At 35.4% G+C, this 21,044-nt stretch overlaps 1 protein-coding gene across 6 annotated transcripts in view; it reads left to right on the top strand.

The window, feature by feature from the left end:
• UBR3 (ubiquitin protein ligase E3 component n-recognin 3) overlaps positions 1-21,044 on the top strand; it is a 201,601-nt gene that overhangs the window by 97,945 nt on the left and 82,612 nt on the right. For 3 of the 6 annotated variants that reach the window (XM_043894023.1, XM_043894024.1, XM_043894022.1), the window contains exons 18-24: positions 263-404; positions 2,354-2,450; positions 9,402-9,543; positions 12,815-12,919; positions 14,307-14,480; positions 14,865-14,897; positions 16,601-17,061. In XM_043894023.1, coding sequence (XP_043749958.1) covers positions 263-404; positions 2,354-2,450; positions 9,402-9,543; positions 12,815-12,919; positions 14,307-14,480; positions 14,865-14,897; positions 16,601-17,061 — 1,154 coding nt within the window. The remainder of the gene's footprint in view (positions 1-262; positions 405-2,353; positions 2,451-9,401; positions 9,544-12,814; positions 12,920-14,306; positions 14,481-14,864; positions 14,898-16,600; positions 17,062-21,044) is intronic. The other 3 variants (XM_043894027.1, XM_043894026.1, XM_043894025.1) reach the window with 1 other exon arrangement.

The following is a 21,044-nucleotide window of genomic DNA, read 5'->3' as shown; positions in this document are numbered from 1 at the left end:
ACAGTTGAACGTTGTTTTTGCTTTGGCTCCGTCTGTTCATTCTTTCTGGAGTTATTTCCCCACTGATCTCCAGTAGCATATTCGGCACCTACTGACCTAGGGTGTTCTTCTTTCAGTGTCCTATCTTTTTGCCTTTTCATAGTGTTCTTGGGGTTCTCGAGACAAGAATATTTTAGCAAAGAAATTTGGAAACTAGAATATCTTATTAAGATTATAAGTCTGACTTTTAGTTATTAATTTTTTTTCTTGACACATGCATCATATTCCAGAAAATCCAAATCCTAAAAGTGGTATTATTCCAGGAAGTTATAGCTTTGAATCAGTTTTATCAGCAGTAGCTGATTTTAAGGCTCCTGTTTTTGAACCTGGAGGTTCTATGCAACAAGGCATGTATACTCCTAAAGGTACGTTTATATCTATGAATGTATTTTGTCAAATATCAGGGTTTTTTGAAGGTTTGTTGTGTATACCGAAACAAAATGTTTGCCTTTTATTTCCTTAGCTTTGGTTTTCCCCCCTCAACTTTCTTATACATATATGTTTGTCTTTTTCAGTATACCATGATATTGGTTCCTTTTATTCAAAAATCTATGGTTTCTGTCATAGTAAGACTTCTGAGATGAGTCTGAATTATAAAAGGAACTTTATATATGAACACCAGTTTATGTTTGTAAGTGAATGAACTTGAAATTATGACTTAAAATATATACTTAAAAACACTCTGAGTGTATTTGCCCTTTAAATTTGATTTTGAAATAGTTGTCACTACCCTAAGTTTAACTTGAAACAGTTAAAAATCTATATGGAATACTGATAATGTTCTCATATGTTTTGAACCTTTGTAAATACATAGATACCTTTTCCTTAAATGATTGGTTTTCTAAGGTTTAGCCCCTGGATTTGTAGAGACATGCTTGACAAAAGCCAGAAGTAGTTGAAATTTTGATCCATGATCTTTTCTTCTTCACTTTCACGTATTCATTAAATTAAAATTTTGCAGAAAGTAGAGGTTATAGGTTTCTTGCACCTCTGACCTGTGACACTTGTTGTCTAAGTGAAAAAATGATGCCCAGTTTGAAGTTGTAAATGACATGTACTGTGTTTGATAAAAGGCACCAGAATAAGCCGTATCATGTGGGAATTTTCAGAGAGTTCACAAAGGTAGCAAGAAAAATCCAGAGTCTCTGGTTGGAATGTATTCCATTAAAGGAAAAGCACAGTATTTCTTCATTGTAGAGAATGCTTTGTAAGATGAACTTAGAAGAAGAATGATGTTCTTGTATAGTGCTATGCTTATTAACAACGTGTGATGTGAGCATTACCTTTGTCAGACTTATTCATGTTGGCATCCTTATTAAAATATAATTTTCTATGCCTAAACCCCAATCTGCTCTCATCTAGATTTCTGGGGATAGATTCTGGAAATCTGCTTTTTTTAAACCAATCTCTGTAGGATGATTGTCACACAGAGTAAATTTTGAGACACTGAGGCAGAGCACTGGATATTTGAAGATTAGAATCAAGAAATTGAGTGTCATATTCACATATAGGACTGAAATGTATCAGCTAGTTGTGCGATGTTGAGAAAGTCAGTTTTTTATCTTTGCATTTGACTTCTTTGTAAAATAAGAGTTGGAATGGATGAGTTGTTTTTAACCTTTTCTTTAAAGAGTGTTTGAATTTGTAGTTTTGGGGAATTAAGCCTTAAATGAATTTATTATACAAAAGCAATAAAAGCAGACCTACTCTTGTTAAAATGAGTGTGGGTAGTGGACATAGCTTCTCATCTGTTTTACCATTTCCTTGCTCCTAAAGTTGTTGTTTGGTTGCTAAATTGTGTCCTACTCCATTGTGATCCCATGAACTGTAGCCTGCCAAGCTGCTCTCTTCATGGGATTTCCAAGGCAAGAATACTGGAGTGGGTTGCAGTTTCCTTCTGTAAGAACTCTTCTCAACCCAGGGATTGAACCTGCGTCTCCTGCGTTGTCAGGGAGAGACACCAGGGAAGTTCAGTCAAATTAAACTTTACCATCTTTTAAATTTAAGATATACTGAAGTGTAGTCAGTCATTAGAGTCGCAGAGGTGAAGAATCACCTGCCAGTGCAGGAGACGCAGGAGACCTGGGTTCAGTCTCTGGGAAGATCCCCTGGAGGAGGAAATGGCAACCCACTCCAGTATTCTTGCATGGAAAATTCCATGGATAAAGGAGCCTGGCGGGCTACAGTCCATGGGGCTGCAGAAAAGTCAGATACGACTGAGCGACTGAACATGCACGCACAGTTAGTCGTTAGAGATTGACTTGATTCCTAAGAAGTCATCAGTGTTTTGTCTCTGCTCTCTTTTGAATGATAGCTGAAGTCTGGGATCACGAATTTGACCCCGTCATGGTCATTCTTCGAACAGTTTACCGTAGAGACGTGCAGTCTGCAATGGACAGATACACAGCATTGTAAGTCTGTTATATTGATTAGTAAAATAATGGATATCTTCTGTTTATAAAAAAAATTCAGTTATAACACAAATGTGATAATGCCTTCATTAAAGTATACTTAAGATCTTTAGAGGAAAGAAATATTTTAAGATTAAAAAAGAATGTGGCTGAGATTTATGTTCTCTAGAATCCAAAATCTGACATTAATCTGATAAAAATAAATTATACAAAACACTAATAAGCATAAAAAATAACAAACTTATTTAGTTGCTATTTGACCAGTGGAATTCAAAGCTTGATTTTGTGGTGTTCTACTTTTAAACCAGTAGAGGAGGCACAAGTTAAAAGAATAAAATGGTCTCTTATCAGAGATGATGGGTAACTACAAAAAAATGTGGTAATATTGCTGTGTTCTTAACGACTGGGAAAATAGCCAAAATAAAATTAATTTTCTATGTAAATATTTAACAAAATAGTTAAAATGTTGATAATTGCAGGAAAGTTTTGAGGATATCTTTTTAATGGAGAATTCAGTTTTATATATTATTGTTGTAGATTGCTTTTTAATGTATTATTGTGTTGGCCAAAAAGTTCATACGGGAGCTTTGCTGCTGGCTTGCTAGTTGAGAATCTGTCTCCAGTGCAGGAGATGTGGAGATGTGGGTTCGATCCCTAGGTCAGGAAGATCCCCTGGAGGAGGAAATGGCATCCCCCTATAGTATTCTTGCTTGGGTAATCCCATGGACAGAGGAGCCTGGTAGGCTACAGTCCATGGGTTGGCACAGAGTTGGACACGACTGAGCAACTAAACAACAACAACAAAAAGCTTGTAAGGTTCTTCCACAAGAGTTTACAGAAAGACCCAAAGCAGTGTTTTGGCCAGCCCAATATTTCCTCCTGTTTTTAAACATTAAATGGTTAATGTATTGCTGAGTATTATAGAATATCATCTTTCATGTGTGCTCAGTTCATTTGTGTTCAAACATTTTGAAAACAAGTTTAAAATGATTTAAATGTATTTGATCTTGAGAAAATATTTGCTCATATAACTATCAAAGTGTAAATACAGATATTGGGTATAATTGAAACTTCTCTTTGCCAAGACTTTGCAGTAATAGATATATGTTGAATTTAAGAACCATCATAGATACATCTGAAGAAAGTTTATAGTGTAGAATTTTAGCATGCTCTCCACTCCCCTACCCCCACCCCAAGAAAGACAAAAACAAAAAACAAAACTTAGTTTGGCATTTCTCTCTAGTTTTCTCTAAAACTCTTGGGGAGATAGCCTTAGATTCTCCTTTCTTAGCAACCTCTTTATATAGTTTTTGTATAGTTGTGTAACTATTTGTTTGCTTTTTACAACTATTTTTTTTCTTTTTTTGTTATTACTTGAAGGAAGCTATTTTTGTCTCTCTCTCTTTTATACCTTCAGAATCTATCTCAGTGCTGGCACATAATAGACATTCACAGTATTGTTCATTGAGTAAATAAATTTGAAATTGTTCATGCTGAAAATGAAAGATGGGTGGGAGGAGGCATTTCCATGGAAAATCTAGTCTGGCCTTCATAAATACTGTTTGTTGTCTTAAGTGGCTCTGCCTTTTTTCAGGGGGAGTGCCTGGTAGCTTGTCATTGAATATATAAGAATTAAACATTTAGTTAATTTCATTATTCTGCTTTACTTTGTAATACATAGCAGTTTGGACTAGGATTGGCCTGAAGCTTTCCAGGCCTTGAAAGAGTCATGAAATACTTAATGTAATCAGTTTTAAAAGTGCAATTCAATTTGACAGTGCACATTTATTGAGTAAGGGCTTCCCGGGTGGCTCTGTGGTAAGGAATGCATATGCCAGTGCAGGAGACGCAGGGCGTGTGGGTTTGATCCTGGGGTTGGGACGATCCTGTGAAGGAAGAACTGGCTTCCCATTCCAGTACTCTTGCCTAGAAAATTCCGTGGACACCAGAGCCTGGCAGACTACAGCCATGGGGTCTCAAAGAGTCAGACACGACTGAGCACACACACGCAGTTACTGAGTGCATTATTATATACCAGGCACTCTGTAAAGCAAAGGGAACTGTGGTCTTTTATTTTTCAAATAGAAGATTTTTACTTGAGCTTTGAGAAATTAATTTCCTTCATTTAGACCAGTGGTTCCCAATCAGGATGAATTTTGTCGTCCAGGGGACATTTGCCATTGTCTACAGACTTCAGAGGGCTAAAACTGACATGTAGCATAGGCTAAGTCTTGTCCCCACAACTAAGAATTTATGGCCTCTAGTGTCATTAGTGTCAAGGTTGAGAAAGCTGGTTTAAACCTATGCTGACATACAGGTAACCTTTTCTGTTTGTAGGTACCTTGTATTTTCTGACTTATTTTGTGTTATTAGTTGTTTAGAACCATGTCATATTTTGACTTGCAACTGCTTTGCATAGAGAAAACCATATTCTTAGAACTGTTTGTATTAAATTTCCTCTCTCCTATTTTGCTTTATATTTTTTCTCATTCTCTCATTCTCCTAATTTTGCTTTTGAATTCCTGTCCAATACCTTTATAGTTTCTTAGAAATATTTCTGAAATGCGTGATATTTCTTGGCAGTTTGAAAATCTTTGTTTTAAAGAAGTGTGTATTTAAAATGAAAAAATAATAACAGATAAATACACATTAGCTTCATATTAAAATCATTTTCATGTAAATCTGTGAAATTTTATGCACAAACTATAGTAATCCAATAATATTTTGTATATTTAAAATAAGTATGGATATGAAGAATGTTTGTTTCTATGTAAAACTTAATTGTTTTGAAATTTATTTTGTATATGAAATATAACATCTCTTTCTTTTGTTGATATGTCTTGTATGATGGCATAACTGACTGGTTCAGTTCTTATTATAACACAACTGGGAAATAACCCTAAAGTGTGGGGCTTATTGGCTATTGGTCATTTTCATCTTCTTTTAGTTTTAAGGAACAAAAGTGGTGAAACTGATTTTACTTAGTGTGATCTTTTTTTCTTTCAAGAAGGTGATAGAAAGGTGTTTTGAAGAATTATGGAGAAAATGAGTAGGTAAATTAAGGCTGTTTTGTTTCCAGAATCTACCTGGATACTAGGCACTTTGTAGATAATCAGTAATTGCTAAATGAATGAAAAGTGAGTTTCTTAAGTTTTTTTTGTGCTGAGAGTTTAAGTGAAAATAAGCCATTTTCTTTGTGTGATGCTTAGATCTTTGCTGGAAAATTGCTGGAAAAAGCCCTTCAAGATCTTCTCTCTAGCTTCTGTAGAAATGTCTTGGGGGCCATCACTGAAAGAGGGAGCTGGGCAATAGCAAGAGAAGGGCTAAAAAAGTGAAGGTGGCTCATCTCACTTTCCTTACTCCCTTCCAAAATACCCTTTAATGGACAATTCAGCTTTTAAAGTGAAAGATAAAACCAAACCCAACAAGAACAAAACAAATCAACAGTTGGAAAACCATTTATTCAATTTAGTATTGTATTTTATATACAAGGACATTGTTATCCAGAGAAGTTCAGTGAAATATGTTTGTTAATGGCAGTGTTGGAACTATTATCTAGGCCATTTCCAAAAGACAGATGTGGTTTTTTTATAGTGGTTATTTTAAATTCAGCTGGAAAGCAAATTTTTTTTGAACTCTAATTTCTGATACTTCTGTTGCTTCCCATCTTGAAGGTTAATGGTTGTTGGCCTTTGTTTTAAAGTGTATCGTATGAGTTTATATGTGTCATTTTTGTCTCAAACTAGTCAGTAATTAGGTGTTGGTTTGAGTCACTTAAATTTTTTTTTCTGTCATGTAGCTTTTTGTTTACATTATTGCATTAATAATTTTGAAAAGAGCAGTCAAATGATGTTACCTGCTGCCTTGAACAAATATATAACCTTTATGTCAGAACACTTTATTAATCTAGGCATTGCATATTTAGGGGCCTAGTGCTTAAATCAAACAAAGAAATAAAAGCTAAAAATTGCTTTTCTATGCTAAATGAAATATAATAATTAAAACTTTATTATACACTATCAGAATTGTTTTAAAAATTATGCTTATATGTAGCCACTATAGTATTATATAGAAACCAGTTTTTTTCTTTTTTTTTTTTAAAGCAGTGTAATGACACCCTCTTCTTGAATCATAGATGCAACTTATTTTTCTGGTATGTTAATGGTATTTTTTTTTTTAAGCAGAGAAGGGATTATTGCAGGACCAAGCAAAAAGAACAAGAGGCTTGTGCTCTAGAAAACCCCAAATGCTCCCATTGTTTTTAGGGAGAAGTTTTTATATGCAAAATTTAGGGAGAGGGCTACAGGGTATGTGACTGTTTTCTGATTGGTTGGTGGTGAAGTAATAGGGTGGTGCCCCAGAAATCTTGAGCTCATCCTGAAGTCACCATTCTCCACTTGGGTGGTGGCCTCAGTTCCTGGATGTATGGCTGTTGTCTCCATTTCCTCCACGTCCCAGGGATCCTTCTTTTGCTCCATAAAGGTAACCACGTCTGGCTTACAGACAGGACTCAGGGAGACCAAGTATAGTTCCCATTGAGTGATGTCCATAAATTCCCACTCTTCCTGAGTAAATTCTATGGCTACATCTTGGAATATCAGCAGTTTCCTGAGAAGCTGCCATTTCCTCTTCTTTTTCTTGTCTGTATTGTGTTTTCTCATCAATATGATGTTGAGGAATCACATCAGCATCTTAAGAGTGTGCCTTTGCCCTCAACATACCCATGGACAGAAGGATCTTGAAATGCCTAAAAAGCCAGCTTAGCCTATCCTTGTCTCAGAAGATATTCAGGAAAAATCAACTCCTATATGGAGACCAGACTATGAATTAGTTCTTTCCTTTTTATAGGTCTTCTTGCCTCATACAGATGTCAGGAAATTCTGCTAATATGGGTATGTGGGCTGCACCAATTTTCCCCTTCCAAACCTATGTTATATATATAGGTTTATCAGGAAACTGTTTTGCCTCTTCTTGTAATTTTTTTTTTTCAAAGTTTTTCTTTCCCCTACTTACATAATATCCTTTTCCCTTTAGTTGATCTTCTACTCTTGTGTCTAGCTTTCATGTTAGAGGCATTCTTAGGATATCTGATTAATTCTGGCTGCTTGTGATGAAGAGCTAGCTCTCAGTGCCTTGATGGATCTTGTGGATCCTGAGCTTTACCCTGGGGTGATTTGAGCAGGCAGGTTTGTTCAGAAGCCCCTATGTTAGTCTCTTTGAAACTTTCTTTTTGGTTTTGTAAGATTTCTCAAAGAAATATTTTCAAATATTGCCCAGAATGTAGTGGTCTAACTGCCATTTTTCTGTAAATGAGATGGAGTCAAAGCCTAAGTATTCTGAATCAAAATGCATTTGATGACTTTAACCGCATATCCTCCTACCACAAACTGTGCTTGTGTTTTACCTTCTTCAGAGACGAATTCTCCAGCCAGAATTCTGTTAGGATGGGGTGAAGCAGTTTTCATCCAGTCCTCAGTTTAGCCTCCTATCTCCTCAACTCCAGCTTCCTAGGTGGCTCCGTGGTAAAGAATCTGCCTGCCAAGAGCAGGAGAAACAGGAGATGCGGGTTAGATCCCTGTGTTGGGAAGATACCCTGGAGGAGGAAACGGCAACCCCCTCCAGTATTCTTGCTGGGATAATCCCATGGACAGAAAGCCTGGCGGGCTACACACAATCCATGGGGTCGCAAAGAGTCGGACATGACTGAGCATGCAAGCACACGCTCAACTCCCAATTACTGAAGTACCAGATGCTTCCAGTTTCTGAGCTTTTTAAGGATTCTGCAGAGTGATTGGGCTTGATTTTCAGCCTTCCCCCTTGCCTTCTTGTGATTCGGCTTTCTTAGGTTTACTAGAATCATCCACATAGCCATTTGCTTTCCGATTAACAAAATTTTCGTTTTCTTTTCCTTTTTGTATTTTCCTTATCCTGTGCTTTTCATCTTAAAAAAAAAAATACTGTTACTATATTTTCATTGGAGTTTTGAGTGAAAGTAAAATTAAATATTTATGTTCATTATGTCATTTTTAACTTTGAATGCTGAATGTATGACTTGCATTCTCTGGATTACTGGGTGAAATTGAGCCTTTAAAAAAAACTTCTTAATTTCCCTTCATGATTCTTGCATTGAAAGTAGTGTATGGATTATCTTTGATGGTTTTCTGGTTAGATTGTCTAAATTTTATTAGTTCTCAAGTTTTTTTTTTTTATGTTTGGATCTTTAATCCACCTGGAGTTGATTTTTATGTATAGAGTGAAGTAGTGATTTATCTTTTTACCCCTGCAGAAAACCAGTTCCAGGACTATTTACTGAAGAATTCATGCTTTTCTCACTGATTTGTAATGCTAATTCTGTCATATACAATTGATCCTCATTATTTTCAAATTCTATATTTGCTAATTTGACTACTTGGTAAATTTATTTGTAAACCTTAAATCAATATTCAGAGCACAGTACTGGTTATTTACAGATTTGAGTGGATGTGCAGAGGGCACCCAGATTCAAGTGGGAAAAAGCAAAACTCTGCCCTCTTGTTTCAGCTCATACTGTAGACAGGTGTCCTTTTCATGGTCAGTTCAGCACTATGTTTTTGAATTTTTGTCCTTTAGTGATTTTGCTGTTTAGAATGTCTCCCACATGGAGTACCAGAGTACCGTGTGGTGTTGCTGAGGGCAAGAAGGCTTTGATGTGCCTTACAGAGAAGATTTGTTGTTAGATAAGCTTTGTTCAGGCTGTTACAGTGCTCTTGGCTGTGAGTTCAATAGTAATGAATCAATAGTATGATATATCCAGAAAAAGGTAGAGGAAATTTACTGGTCTGTACGTAAAGTTATTACAAAAAGTGCTAAAGTAGCATGTATCGTATGTGATTGAAGCAATGGAAACACCATTTAAATCACAGTTTAATCTTGAGCCTATCATCTAATTTTGGTTTTATTTTATTTTTGTAGTTTAAAACAGAGTGGAAAATTCCCTGGAAATCCTTGGCCACCCTATAAGAAAAGGACACCACTCCATCCCAGCTATAAAGGTCTCATGAGACTTTTGCACTGTAAAACTTTACACATTGTGCTATTCACTCTGCTTTACAAGGTACAGTAGTAATTTGACTAAGAAGACTAGATTAGAGTTTATTACCATAATTCTTAAATAAAAATGCCAAAAGATAATATTAACATAAAAGTACCGTTTATAAAGCAAAGTGTATTTATATATTTAAGATGTATGAGGATATGTCATAATCACATGTATGTAAATTGTATTCTTGTAATTTCAAATCTAAGTTGGACAATAACAGAGCTACACCATTTGTTATGGGAAACTATTCATTTTATCAGTTTCAGACAGGAATTATTATACAATTAGATATAAAGAGAAAAAAACTATTGTTTCTTCTAATTAGAATTTGAAAAATTAAAAATTAACTTAAAAGTAAAAAGTATGCCTATTTGTTAACAAATTTCCAGTCACTACATATATATTATTTAAATTACTTAAGAAAATTAATATATTAAATTTAGTTATCAAACATTTTGGTTTTTTTCTTAATGTTTGAGTTATAAACAAATATAGCTTTTAGACTTCTGTACCTCCTATTCTTTTTAACTCTACCCCATGATTAGTTTTTCATTTTAGTTGCAAAAATTATTCCTGTTAAAATTTGAGACATGGGCTTCAAAAAAACCAATTGAATGGTTTATTTTCATTAATTTCTAAGAAAATTATTCAGCAAAGTAATTTAAAGTGTTCTTTTTTCATTAAAATAGAATATTTTTCTTATTAAAAGGATATTTATAATTTTGATCTTTTATAGACATTTTTCAATGTTTACTTATGCCAGATTCTGTTTCAAATGCTTTGTATACACATATACACATTATTTTAATTCTAGTGGAAATCCTTATGACAGTTCTGTTTTTATTCTCATCTTTCAGATATGTCTTTTTAAACATTGTATTATGTATTTTTGGTTGCCCTGGGTCTTCACTGCTGCATGTGGGCTTTCTCTATTTGGGGCAAGTGGGGACTACTCTTCATGGCGGTGTGTGGGCTTCTCTTTGTGGGGGCTTCTCTTGTTGCAGAGCACAGGCTCAGTAGTTGTGGCTCATGTGCCTAGCTGCTCCACAGCATGTGGAATCCTCCTGGACCAGGGAGTGAACCTGTGCCCCCTGCATTGGCAGATGGATTCCCATCCACTATACTACCAGGGAAGACCTCAGAAATGTTTTTTGAGTTTTAGAGATTAAATAACTGAGTAAGGTTAAATAAGTGAATAAGTCAGTAAATCTTGATTTAAAAATTAAAGAAGACTACTGCAAATGATTTGTGTCCTTTCAAGTTATATTTTTTCAACATTTTCATTTGCTTACTATAAGAATAATATTTCCTCAAAAATAGAAAGGCAGTATTTAGTTGTTATAAGATTACTATGAACGAGTTTTTAAAAATCTCAGTTTTGTAATATCATTCCTGACTTTATGATAATAGAAGAACCTTTCATTGACATTGCATTGGCAGGTCAACTTTCTAAAAATCAATGTCAGTAAACCATTTCGTCTCCTGCCATGTTTAATAATAAAAAACTTTAATATAGAACATGTTAATAAAACTCCCCAGAAACCATCCTCTTTTATTGTAGTACCTAAAAAAGTTTTTTTGCTTCCTTAACCTTAAAGTTACACATTTGAAGCTGTAAGATGTAATGCCACAGGATTTCAAGCCAAAATTTATTTGATTTTAGCTAATAATGCTTTATTTATTAAAAGGAGGCAGAGTAGTAATGGTATGCAGTCATTGGAAGTCTGGAATCTGTGTTCTAGTGTTGCTTACGCCAGCTGAGTGTGTGGCTGAAGCTTTGTTTCCTCCCTGTAAAGTCTTGGGTTAGAAAGGATTACCTCTGTTGCCTCTCAGCCTTCAGTCCCCTCTTACTGCTCTCCTGTTCTTCCCACCATCTGTCTACACCACCTCCCTACTATTTGTTGAACACCAGTTGCTAGATACTGTATGAAGCAAATTACAGATGTTAATTATATAATCCTCACAATAATTCTGGGCTATTATTCCAGAATTAAAGATGAGGAAACTTAAGACCAGATGTTGTTTGAGATCAAATAGCTTAAGTATATACAAAATTTGTATTAAAAAATCAGGTTTTTAAAAGGTTTTGAAAGTCTGTTCTCCTCACCATTGTGCCACACAAAATATGAATGGAAGAGTCTTCTCAGTAGTCAGATTGAACATTAGAAAATCAGTGAACTGAAAGTCTTAATTTTTTAGTCACGGTAGATTAGCTGCTAAGTGACTGAGGCCTTTCCAAGCCCTCCCTGCTGTTTGGGCAGTTTCTAGGAGGCTCAGCCTAGACGGGCCTCTCGTTTGTTCTCCCTGCTCTCACCTGCAGCTGACAGTGCCCCTCCCCACAGAGTCTCTAGTTTGACTGGCTGTCCTTTTTTTTTTTAAATAATGAAGACAACAAGATGGCTACCAGGCTATTTTTTCCTTATGGTATTTTATGTGTCTTCTGGTTAATAGTTTGTTGCATCATACTGAATGAGTGATTGGTATAGGTTAGCCCACCGAGTCCTGCATAAAATGTGTAAGGCTTTCATAATCCATTTATAAGGTCAGATTTGTCAGTATTTCCTCAGGGCAACCTCTCTCCTAACCACTTTATTCCTTTTTCCTTTCTTGTGTAAACCACACATTGCATACACGTGTACACAGTGTATGCACATAACTGAACACTGAACACTGAGTGTTCTGAGCACAGAACACTCAAGCTCAGGACTGTAATTTTAGAGACAGACTAAGAATATTAATATTCCATAAACAATTATTTTGCTCCCAATTATATACCAGGTGCTATGCTAAACACATTTGCATGAACTATCCTATTTAACAAACATTTATCTGATATCCTTGTAATCAGGAGAAAAGTGTCAGTAACTTAGGATGTAAAATATTCTTGTTAAATTACTTTATTAGATACTGGTATTTTTATAATAATTGTTTTAATGGATTATTTAATGTGTTAAACTTTAGGTGATCAGTGAACTAATGTTTATGGATATTGCCTAAAATACTGTGTAATCCTGGGAAGGGATCCTGTTTTTTTGGTTTTAGTTTGTCTTTTCACCAAGGTGTATGTTTACTTACTTGCATATCTGATTATGATATGTATAACACACATATGTATATATGATATGTATAACATATGTATATATTATATGTATAACACACATATGTATATATAACACATATATATTATGTTACATTGGTCTATAAGGTTAAAATACTTTTTGATATTTAAGTGAAATATGTTTTATGGAAAAAAGTAATAATGGGGCATTTTTTTCCCTTTTTAAAGATTTTGATGGATCATCAAAATCTTTCAGAACATGTACTCTGTATGGTTTTATATCTGATTGAATTAGGACTTGAAAATTCAGCTGAAGAGGAATCAGATGAAGAGGTAAGTAGTTTCTTATATTTTTAAATGTTAAAGTTGTGATATGCCTTAATAAAAGATTGCATGTCATCTTGAAGGTATTTATTTTGTCTGAGTATCATACTTAGAAAAAAATCTTAGGAACTTGGAAAAGACCCTTTTAAATCTTCAACTACATATGTTCTTTTAGAGATTTCACTAATATATAAAACTCCCATTTATAGAATTATTGAATTTGAAATTTGTAATTCATACTATGTAGATCTAAGAAAAGTTGTTAGTGTATTTTTGTACTGTGCACAGACGCCCAGTTATGTCCAACTCTTTGTGACCCTATGGGCTATCGTGTGCCAGGCTCCGCTGTCCTTGGGATTCTCCCAGCAAAAATCCTGGCATAGGGTGCCATTTCCTCCTCTAGGTGATCTTCCCAACCCAGAGATTGAACCTGCCTATCATATCCTGTGTTGGCAGGCGGGTTCTTTGCCACTAGTGTCATTTTTGTAGTTACTGGTCAGGAAGATCCCCTGAAGAAGGAAATGGAAACCCACTCCAGTATTCTTGCCTGGAAAATCACATGAACAGAGGAATCTGGTGGACTACAGTCCATGAGGTCAGAAAGAGTTGGACATGACTGAGCAATTGAACTGCACACGCACACACACACACACACACACACACAGGTAAACAATTATGTTAGGACTTCAGTCTGGAAATTCTAATAATTTGATTAGGGATTTTATTTTTGAATAGCAAATTCTTTCTGTAAAGATTTTAAGTTAATGGAGTAAGTATTGTTGTAAGGGAGAACATTTACTTGAGAATATAAGTTGTTATTGTGTTTCAGGACTTTTATAAGTGTCATTTCCATGAACGTAATTGTTAGTTACTACAAATTGATTTTACAGTTAATTGATATTTTTCTCATTGCCTCCCTACAAAAAGACAACAGCAATAGACAGACAAGTGAAAAGGCTAGGCAGTACTTAGTAGTCTTAAGCTGAGTCAACATATATTCTTTCATAGATTTAAGATCAGTAATATTCCTGTAAGAATAAGTCAGACTTTTGATAGATTTTTCAGACTTCCTTCCAGTTAGTCCAAATTAGCATTACTTGACTATATTATGAGTTATTTTTAATGAGTGGTGAAAAGTATCCTGTACTGTGTATTTCCAAATTGAAAAATGTATTTTCTTCAGGAGAAGTTTAGCTGACTTCCATATTAGCATCGAGCAGTTTGTTTTTAAATTTTATGTTTTCATTTGGTTTTATTAGCACTTCGTAGTTTGTAAATGTGACTTTAAGGGATTAAAGGATATAACAGGCAGTGAACTATTATTTGGGCTTGTTACATCTCCACTGTACCTTGGACCTGACTGACAAGATTTGTATTCATTATGGTTATGTTTCAGGCATCAGCATGTGGACCTGAACGTTGTCATGACAGTTGGTTTCCTGGTAGTAACTTAGTATCGAATATGCGACACTTTATAAATTATGTTAGAGTGAGAGTTCCAGAGACTGCTCCAGAAGTGAAGAGAGACTCACTTGCAAGTACCAGCTCTGATAGCTTGGGATCTTTACAAGTAAGTGTAAAAGTGAGAACAAAAAAGGGAAAGACTTCATTATATTAGGACGTGTCATTTAGATCATCTCATCACATCCTAGGGCTTCCCTGGTGGCTCGGTGGTAAAGAATCCGCCTGCAATGCAGGAGACGCGGGTTTAACCCCTGGGTTGGGAAGATCCCCTGAAGAAGGAAATGGCAACCACTGCAGTATTCTTGCCTGGGAAATCCCAGGGACAGAGAAGCCTGGCAGGCTGTGGTCTATAGGGTTGAAAAGAGTTGAACATATCCAAAAGAAAAATAATTGTGGTTATAGATAACTTTAAATTATCCTTTATATGTAAGCAACTCTGATATATCTAAGCAACTTCTGCCTCACCCATCTTTTTCCTTTAATCTGCCAGAGTTCACGTCGGCCTAAAGTTCTTCAAAGAGAGGTAGATGTGTATGATACTTGGATTAACTAGCAATGTGGCTTTAACTGGAAATGGGGACAAATGCTGAAGTATTTGTGTGTATATGTGTGTGTTTAATTAATATGGTTAGAATAAAGAAACATTTAATGTATGTGTGCATTCTTTTTAAAATGCAGTAATTTAGGCTTAATTTTTAAAGTAAATCCATGTTATTGAACTTAAAAAATAATACTGCATATTTAATAGTGAGCTTTTCTTAGTAGTGTTGGTATTTTGGGCCAATTATAAGCAGCACATTTTGTTCTGTTTACATTTAGCATTGTTACTAACATCTTAAAAATGAATGTTTCCGAAATCAAAATAAATTTTATCTTTAGTTGCTGGTGGCATGCCATTCACAACACCCCTCCTTTTTTTTTTTTTTGCGTATATGATAGTTAATTAACTGATAAAATAAGCCCACAAAAAGCTTAAACTTCTTATGTTGTGTATTTGGACTCATTTAAAAAATAAGCTCTCTTATTGCATGTAGCTTAATTAATTTATAAAAAGCAGAAATGAAAAATCTTGAAATGACATGGCAAGTAACTAAACTTAAATACCTCTAATTCCTACAATCTAGATTTTCGCAAGTAAAGAACATTGAATCGTACATTTCTTATTGAAGAGTTCATTTGTAGGAGCTTTGTCTTTGACAGTATACTTTTTCTGTGAACACCATAAAGAATTTTGATTAAAATATTGCAGTCTGTAAGAGGCAGCTTTTGTCTCTAGGTAGAGGGAACTTTGACAAACAGCTTGAGCATTAAAAAAAAATAATGTATATTAAGCTCATAAAAGCTCAGCTGATTGAAGCATTGTTTCTATGCTTGCTTAAAAAAATTTAGTGAAATCTATTAAACTGACTTGTATCTTTTTTTTTTCATTTATTTTTATTAGTTGGAGGCTAATTACAATATTGTACCCTATATGCAAGACAAAGAGACACAGATGTATAGAACAGACTTTTAAACTGACTTGTATCTTAATTAAAAGATGATTTCTAAGAGCACTAATGTAGTTTGACTGCTTTAGCAAAAAGGCTATTTTGAAGATAAATTATTGAGAAAAATAGTTTTAAAAAATATGTTCAAATAAATAATTATAGTTATATTAAATATGAAACAGATTAATTTTTCATCTTTTTATTTCATTTTAGTAACTTAAAGCATTTATGTTAGAAGTAATTTTCAAGCTTTTAAAGTTCTTTAAAAATGAAATTAATTAGCAGTTGAGATTCATTAACTTGGAAAAAATTAATTTATAATTTTCTTAAGTGGAAGATATTGTGGTCTTCTAGAAGTTAGTCAGGAGTATAGTATTCTTGATGTATATTGGATAGCTTTGATTCCTTTAAACTGATGAAAGACTTAGTTTATGATTCCTTTTGAATATGGCTATAGATACTACTGAAGTTTTGTCTGTTTTCCCTGATAGGCTTCGGGGGTTGCAAAAGAAGTGTTACTATGGATAATCTCCTTTTGCCTCATTGTTGTTTCTAGGTTGAGTGGGACTAAGTATATTTGAGAGAAGTCAAGGGACAAATTTACTTAAAGGACAAATCTATTAAATAAACCTTTGGATGAAACTTTGAACATACCGTTTGGAAAATGTAATGCTAATGTATTTTAAAACTGAATGTGAATAACCTCTTGATTTTTATTTCTTTCTCGTTTGAATGGTAGAATTCTGGTACAGCTCAAGTTTTCAGCTTAGTAGCAGAGCGCAGAAAGAAGTTTCAGGAGATCATCAATCGCAATAGCAGTGAAGCAAATCAGGTGGTTCGTCCTAAAACTTCAAGTAAATGGTCTGCACCTGGTTCAGCTCCACAGTTAACTACAGCTATTTTGGAAATTAAAGAAAGTATATTGTCTTTGTTAATTAAACTTCACCACAAACTCTCAGGAAAACAGAATTCCTACTATCCTCCTTGGCTTGATGACATAGAAATTTTAATCCAACCAGAGATTCCTAAATATAGTCATGGAGATGGTATAACTGCAGTAGAAAGAATTTTACTAAAAGCTGCATTGCAAAGCAGAATGAACAAACGCATCATTGAAGAGATATGTAAAAAAGTGACCCCTCCTGTACCACCCAAAAAGATTACTGCAGCAGAGAAGAAAACACTGGACAAAGAAGAAAGGTAATTGTTATTTTTAGTTATTTAAACTAATGTATGATGCAGTTGAAGATTTTATATTACTACCTCCACCCCGACTTTTGGTCTTCTGAGGCTAGCTATAATCATACCTGATTAGTAATCGTACCTGATTAGTTCTTTGTAAGAAGAGGGGAATCAAAGATAGTCATTGCTTGTGCGTTTAGCGTGCTTGAGTTGGTTGAGTTTCTATTCAGTGGCTCAGTTGTGTCCGACTCTTTGCGACCCCATGGACTGCAGCACTCCAGGCTTCCCTATCCATTGCCAACTCCCGGAGCATGCTCAAACTCATGTCCATTGAGTCGGTTATGCCATCCAACCATCTCATCCTCTGTTGTCCTCTTCTCATCCTGCCCTCAATCTTTCCCAGCATCAGGGTCTTTTCCAATGAGTCAGTTCTTTGCATCAGGTGGCCAAAGTATTGAAGTTTCAGCTTCAGCATCAGCCCTTCCAATGAATATTTCCTTTAAGAAATATTTAGGAAATAAAAAAATTTAGGAAAGGACTGATTTCCTTTAGGATTGACTGGTTTGATCTCCTTGCAGTCCAAGGGAATCTCAGGAGTCTTCTCCAACTTCACCGTTCAAAAGCATCAATTCTTCGGCCCTCAGTTTTCTTTATAGTCCAACTCTCACATCCATACTTGACCACTAGAAAAACCATAGCTTTGACTAGACTGACCTTTGTTGGCAAAGTAATGTGTCTGCTTTTTAATATGCTGTCTAGGTTGGTCATAACTTTTCTTCCCAGGAGCAAGCGTCTTTTTATTTCATGGCTGCAGTCACCATCTGCAGTCATTTTGGAGCCCCCAAAAATAACATCTCTCATTGTTTCTGTTGTTTCCGCATCTACTTGCCATGAAGTGATGGGACTGGATGCCATGATCTTAGTTTTCTGAATGTTGAGCTTTAAGCCAACTTTTTCACTCTCCTCTTTCACTTTCATCAAGAGGCTGTTTAGTTCTTCTTCATTTTCTGCCATAAAGGTGGTGACATCCGTGTATCTGAGGTTATTGATATTTCTCCTGGCAATCTTGATTCCAGCTTGTGGTTCATCCAGCCCGCCACTGACCCTGACATTAAATTACAACTCTAAACTTGTAGACCCCTTTGGAAAAGTTGCTTTTATTTCTGTGGGGAACCTAATAATTCTGCTATTTTTTTTTTAAGTATTAATTCAACTTTAAGGTCTTCCCTGGTATCTCAGACAGTAAAGAATCTGCCTGCAATGCAGGAGACCCAGGTTCAGTCTCTGGGTTGGGAAGATCCTCTGGAGAAGGGAATGGCAACCCACTCCAGTATTCTTGCTTGGAGAATCCCATGGACAGAGGAGCCTGGTGGGCTCTAGTTCATGGGGTCATGAAAAGTCAGATACAACTGAGCAACTAAGCATGCATGCGCAAACCTGTAGACCCCTTTGGAAAAGTTGCTGTCTGTTACTACTGTGGGAAATCTAATAATTCTCTTGCTATTTAAAAAAATTATTAATTCAACTTTAAATGATAGTAGAAAATAAAAGAAAAATTTTAATAGTCCTTAAAAATTTGTTTTAGTCTCTTTTAGTGCTTTCCAGTCTTTCCTGTATATGATCACAAATTGTTAAACAAGCTGTGTTTTAAAACTTAGATGGTTTTAGCTTTTGAAACTTTAGGTGGCTTTTAATTTGTTGTTAAATCATAATATTTATAAAATCTCTCCCTTTTTCTTTGGACAGTGTTCTGTTTACCAAGATAAAGGAGGATAGGTTGCTCAGGATTAGCGGTAACATTGACTTGCTCAGTTTTGTATGTTACTGAGTTTAAGGAAGGGATCCGGGTGAAGATGTCCAGTTAGATACAGGGTTAGAGACTTAGGTGAGAATTCTGAGTGAGAGCTACAGATTTAGGCATATAGGTAATAGATAGAGCCTTGTGTGTGGAAGAGCATGGACAATAAAAAGATGAGCACACTTAGTATATATAAAACTCAAGGGAAAAACATAAAGGGGAATAACTGAGGAAGGAGCACCTACAAAGGTGACTCAAAATGGGACGGTTAGAGTGAAATAAGAGGAAAACTGCAGAGAATGGCATTAGAGAGGCATAAGAGGAGGAGGTTCAGAAAGGAAGAAAGATTGTTAAATGCTACAAAAGTTTAGTTAAGATTGGCAGTCCCGTTTGATTAGTTAGGAGGTCATCCTTTGGTAACTGTATCAGAAGCAGATTTAATCAAACATAGCTGTTCTTCATTTTTGGCATAATTTTGTTACAGATAATTTATAATAAAACTATACACAAAAACTTTTAGTACATTAAAAATTTAGGAGAGTTCTTATTTCTCACAGTACTTTATAAATAGAAGTTGTTATATAATAACATAATTTAGGTGAAAGTTCATTAACTTTGAATTGGTAGCTACCTAGAATTTAATAGATAATATTGGAAAGTTAAAAATGAGGTAAATTTTTTTTGTTGTTAACTAAAATTGGTCCTCTTCTAAATTGGTCATCTTTTGTTTTGGTTATAGAATAATGTCTGTTGATTTTTTAAGGAAGATAAAAACATTCAGTGAATCAAAATTTATTCTATTTGGTTAAAGGCATTTTGTCATTATCATTCATAACAGATACAGATACTAGAGGACATAGTTCAGATGCTATTTTCTTCAGTTCAGTTCAGTCGCTCAGTCGTATCTGACTCTTTGTGACCCCATGAATTGCAGCACACCAGGCCTCCTTGTCCATCACCAACTCCTGGAGTTCACCCAGACCCATGTCCATCGTGTTGGTGATGCCATCCAGCCATCCCATCCTCTGTCGTCCCCTTCTCCTCCTGCCTCCAATCCCTCCCATCATCAGGGTCTTTTCTAATGAGTCAACTCTTCGCATGAGGTGGCCGAAGTATTGGAGTTTCAGCTTCAGCATCAGTCCTTCCAATGAACACCCAGGACTGATCTCCTTTAGGATGGACTGGTTGGATCTCCTTGTAGTCCATGGGACTCTCAAGAGTCTTCTCCAACACCACAGTTCAAAAGCATCAATTTTTCGGCACTCAGGTTTCTTCACGGTCCAACTCTCACATCCATACATGACCACTGGAAAAACCGTAGCCTTGACTAGACGGACCTTTGTTGGCAAAGTAGTCTCTGCTTTTTAATATGCTGTCTAGGTTGGTCATAACTTTCCTTCCAAGGAGTAAGCATCTTTTAATTTCATGGCTGCAGTCACCATCTGCAGTGATTTTGGAGCCCCCCCAAAATAAAGTCTGATGCTGTTTCCCCATCTATTTCCCATGAAGTGATGGGACCAGATGCCATGATCTTAGTTTTCTGAATATTGAGCTTTAAGCCAACTTTTTCACTCTCCTCTTTTACTTTCATCAATAGGCTTTTTAGTTCCTCTTCACTTTCTGCCATAAAGGTGGTATTATCTGCATATCTGAGGTTATTGATATTTCTCCTGGCAGTCTTGATTCCAGCTTGTGCTTCTTCCAGCCCATCATTTCTCATGATGTACTCTGCATATAAGTTAAACAAGCAGGGTGACAATATACAACCTTGACTTATTCCTTTTCCTATTTGGAACCAGTCTGTTGTTCCACGTCTAGTTCTAACTGTTGCTTCCTGACCTGCATATAGGATTCTCAAGAGGCAGGTCAGGTGGTCTAGTATTCCCATCTCTTTCAGAATTTCCACAATTTATTGTGATCCACACAGTCAAAGGCTTTGGCATAGTCAATAAAGAAGAAATAGATGTTTTTCTGGAACGTTCTTGCTTTTTTGATGATCCAGCAGATGTTGGCAATTTGATCTCTGGTTCGTCTTTTTTTTTACAAAGGCTCTAATGCTTTGTAATAAATAGTATCCTAAAAGTTTAAGGCCTTTTTTATTATGGGCTTGTTCCCTTTGAGCGATGATAGTATTGACAAGGACTTGAAACTAATTCTGTAGCAGACAGCTAACAATTAAAATCAATCTGTTTGAATCTCGCTA

This window comes from Cervus elaphus, chromosome 33 (genome assembly GCF_910594005.1).
Source record: "Cervus elaphus chromosome 33, mCerEla1.1, whole genome shotgun sequence".
NCBI lineage: Eukaryota > Metazoa > Chordata > Mammalia > Artiodactyla > Cervidae > Cervus > Cervus elaphus.
Note: the sequence above shows the minus strand (reverse complement) of the source record. Positions and strands in the feature narration are given on the sequence as shown.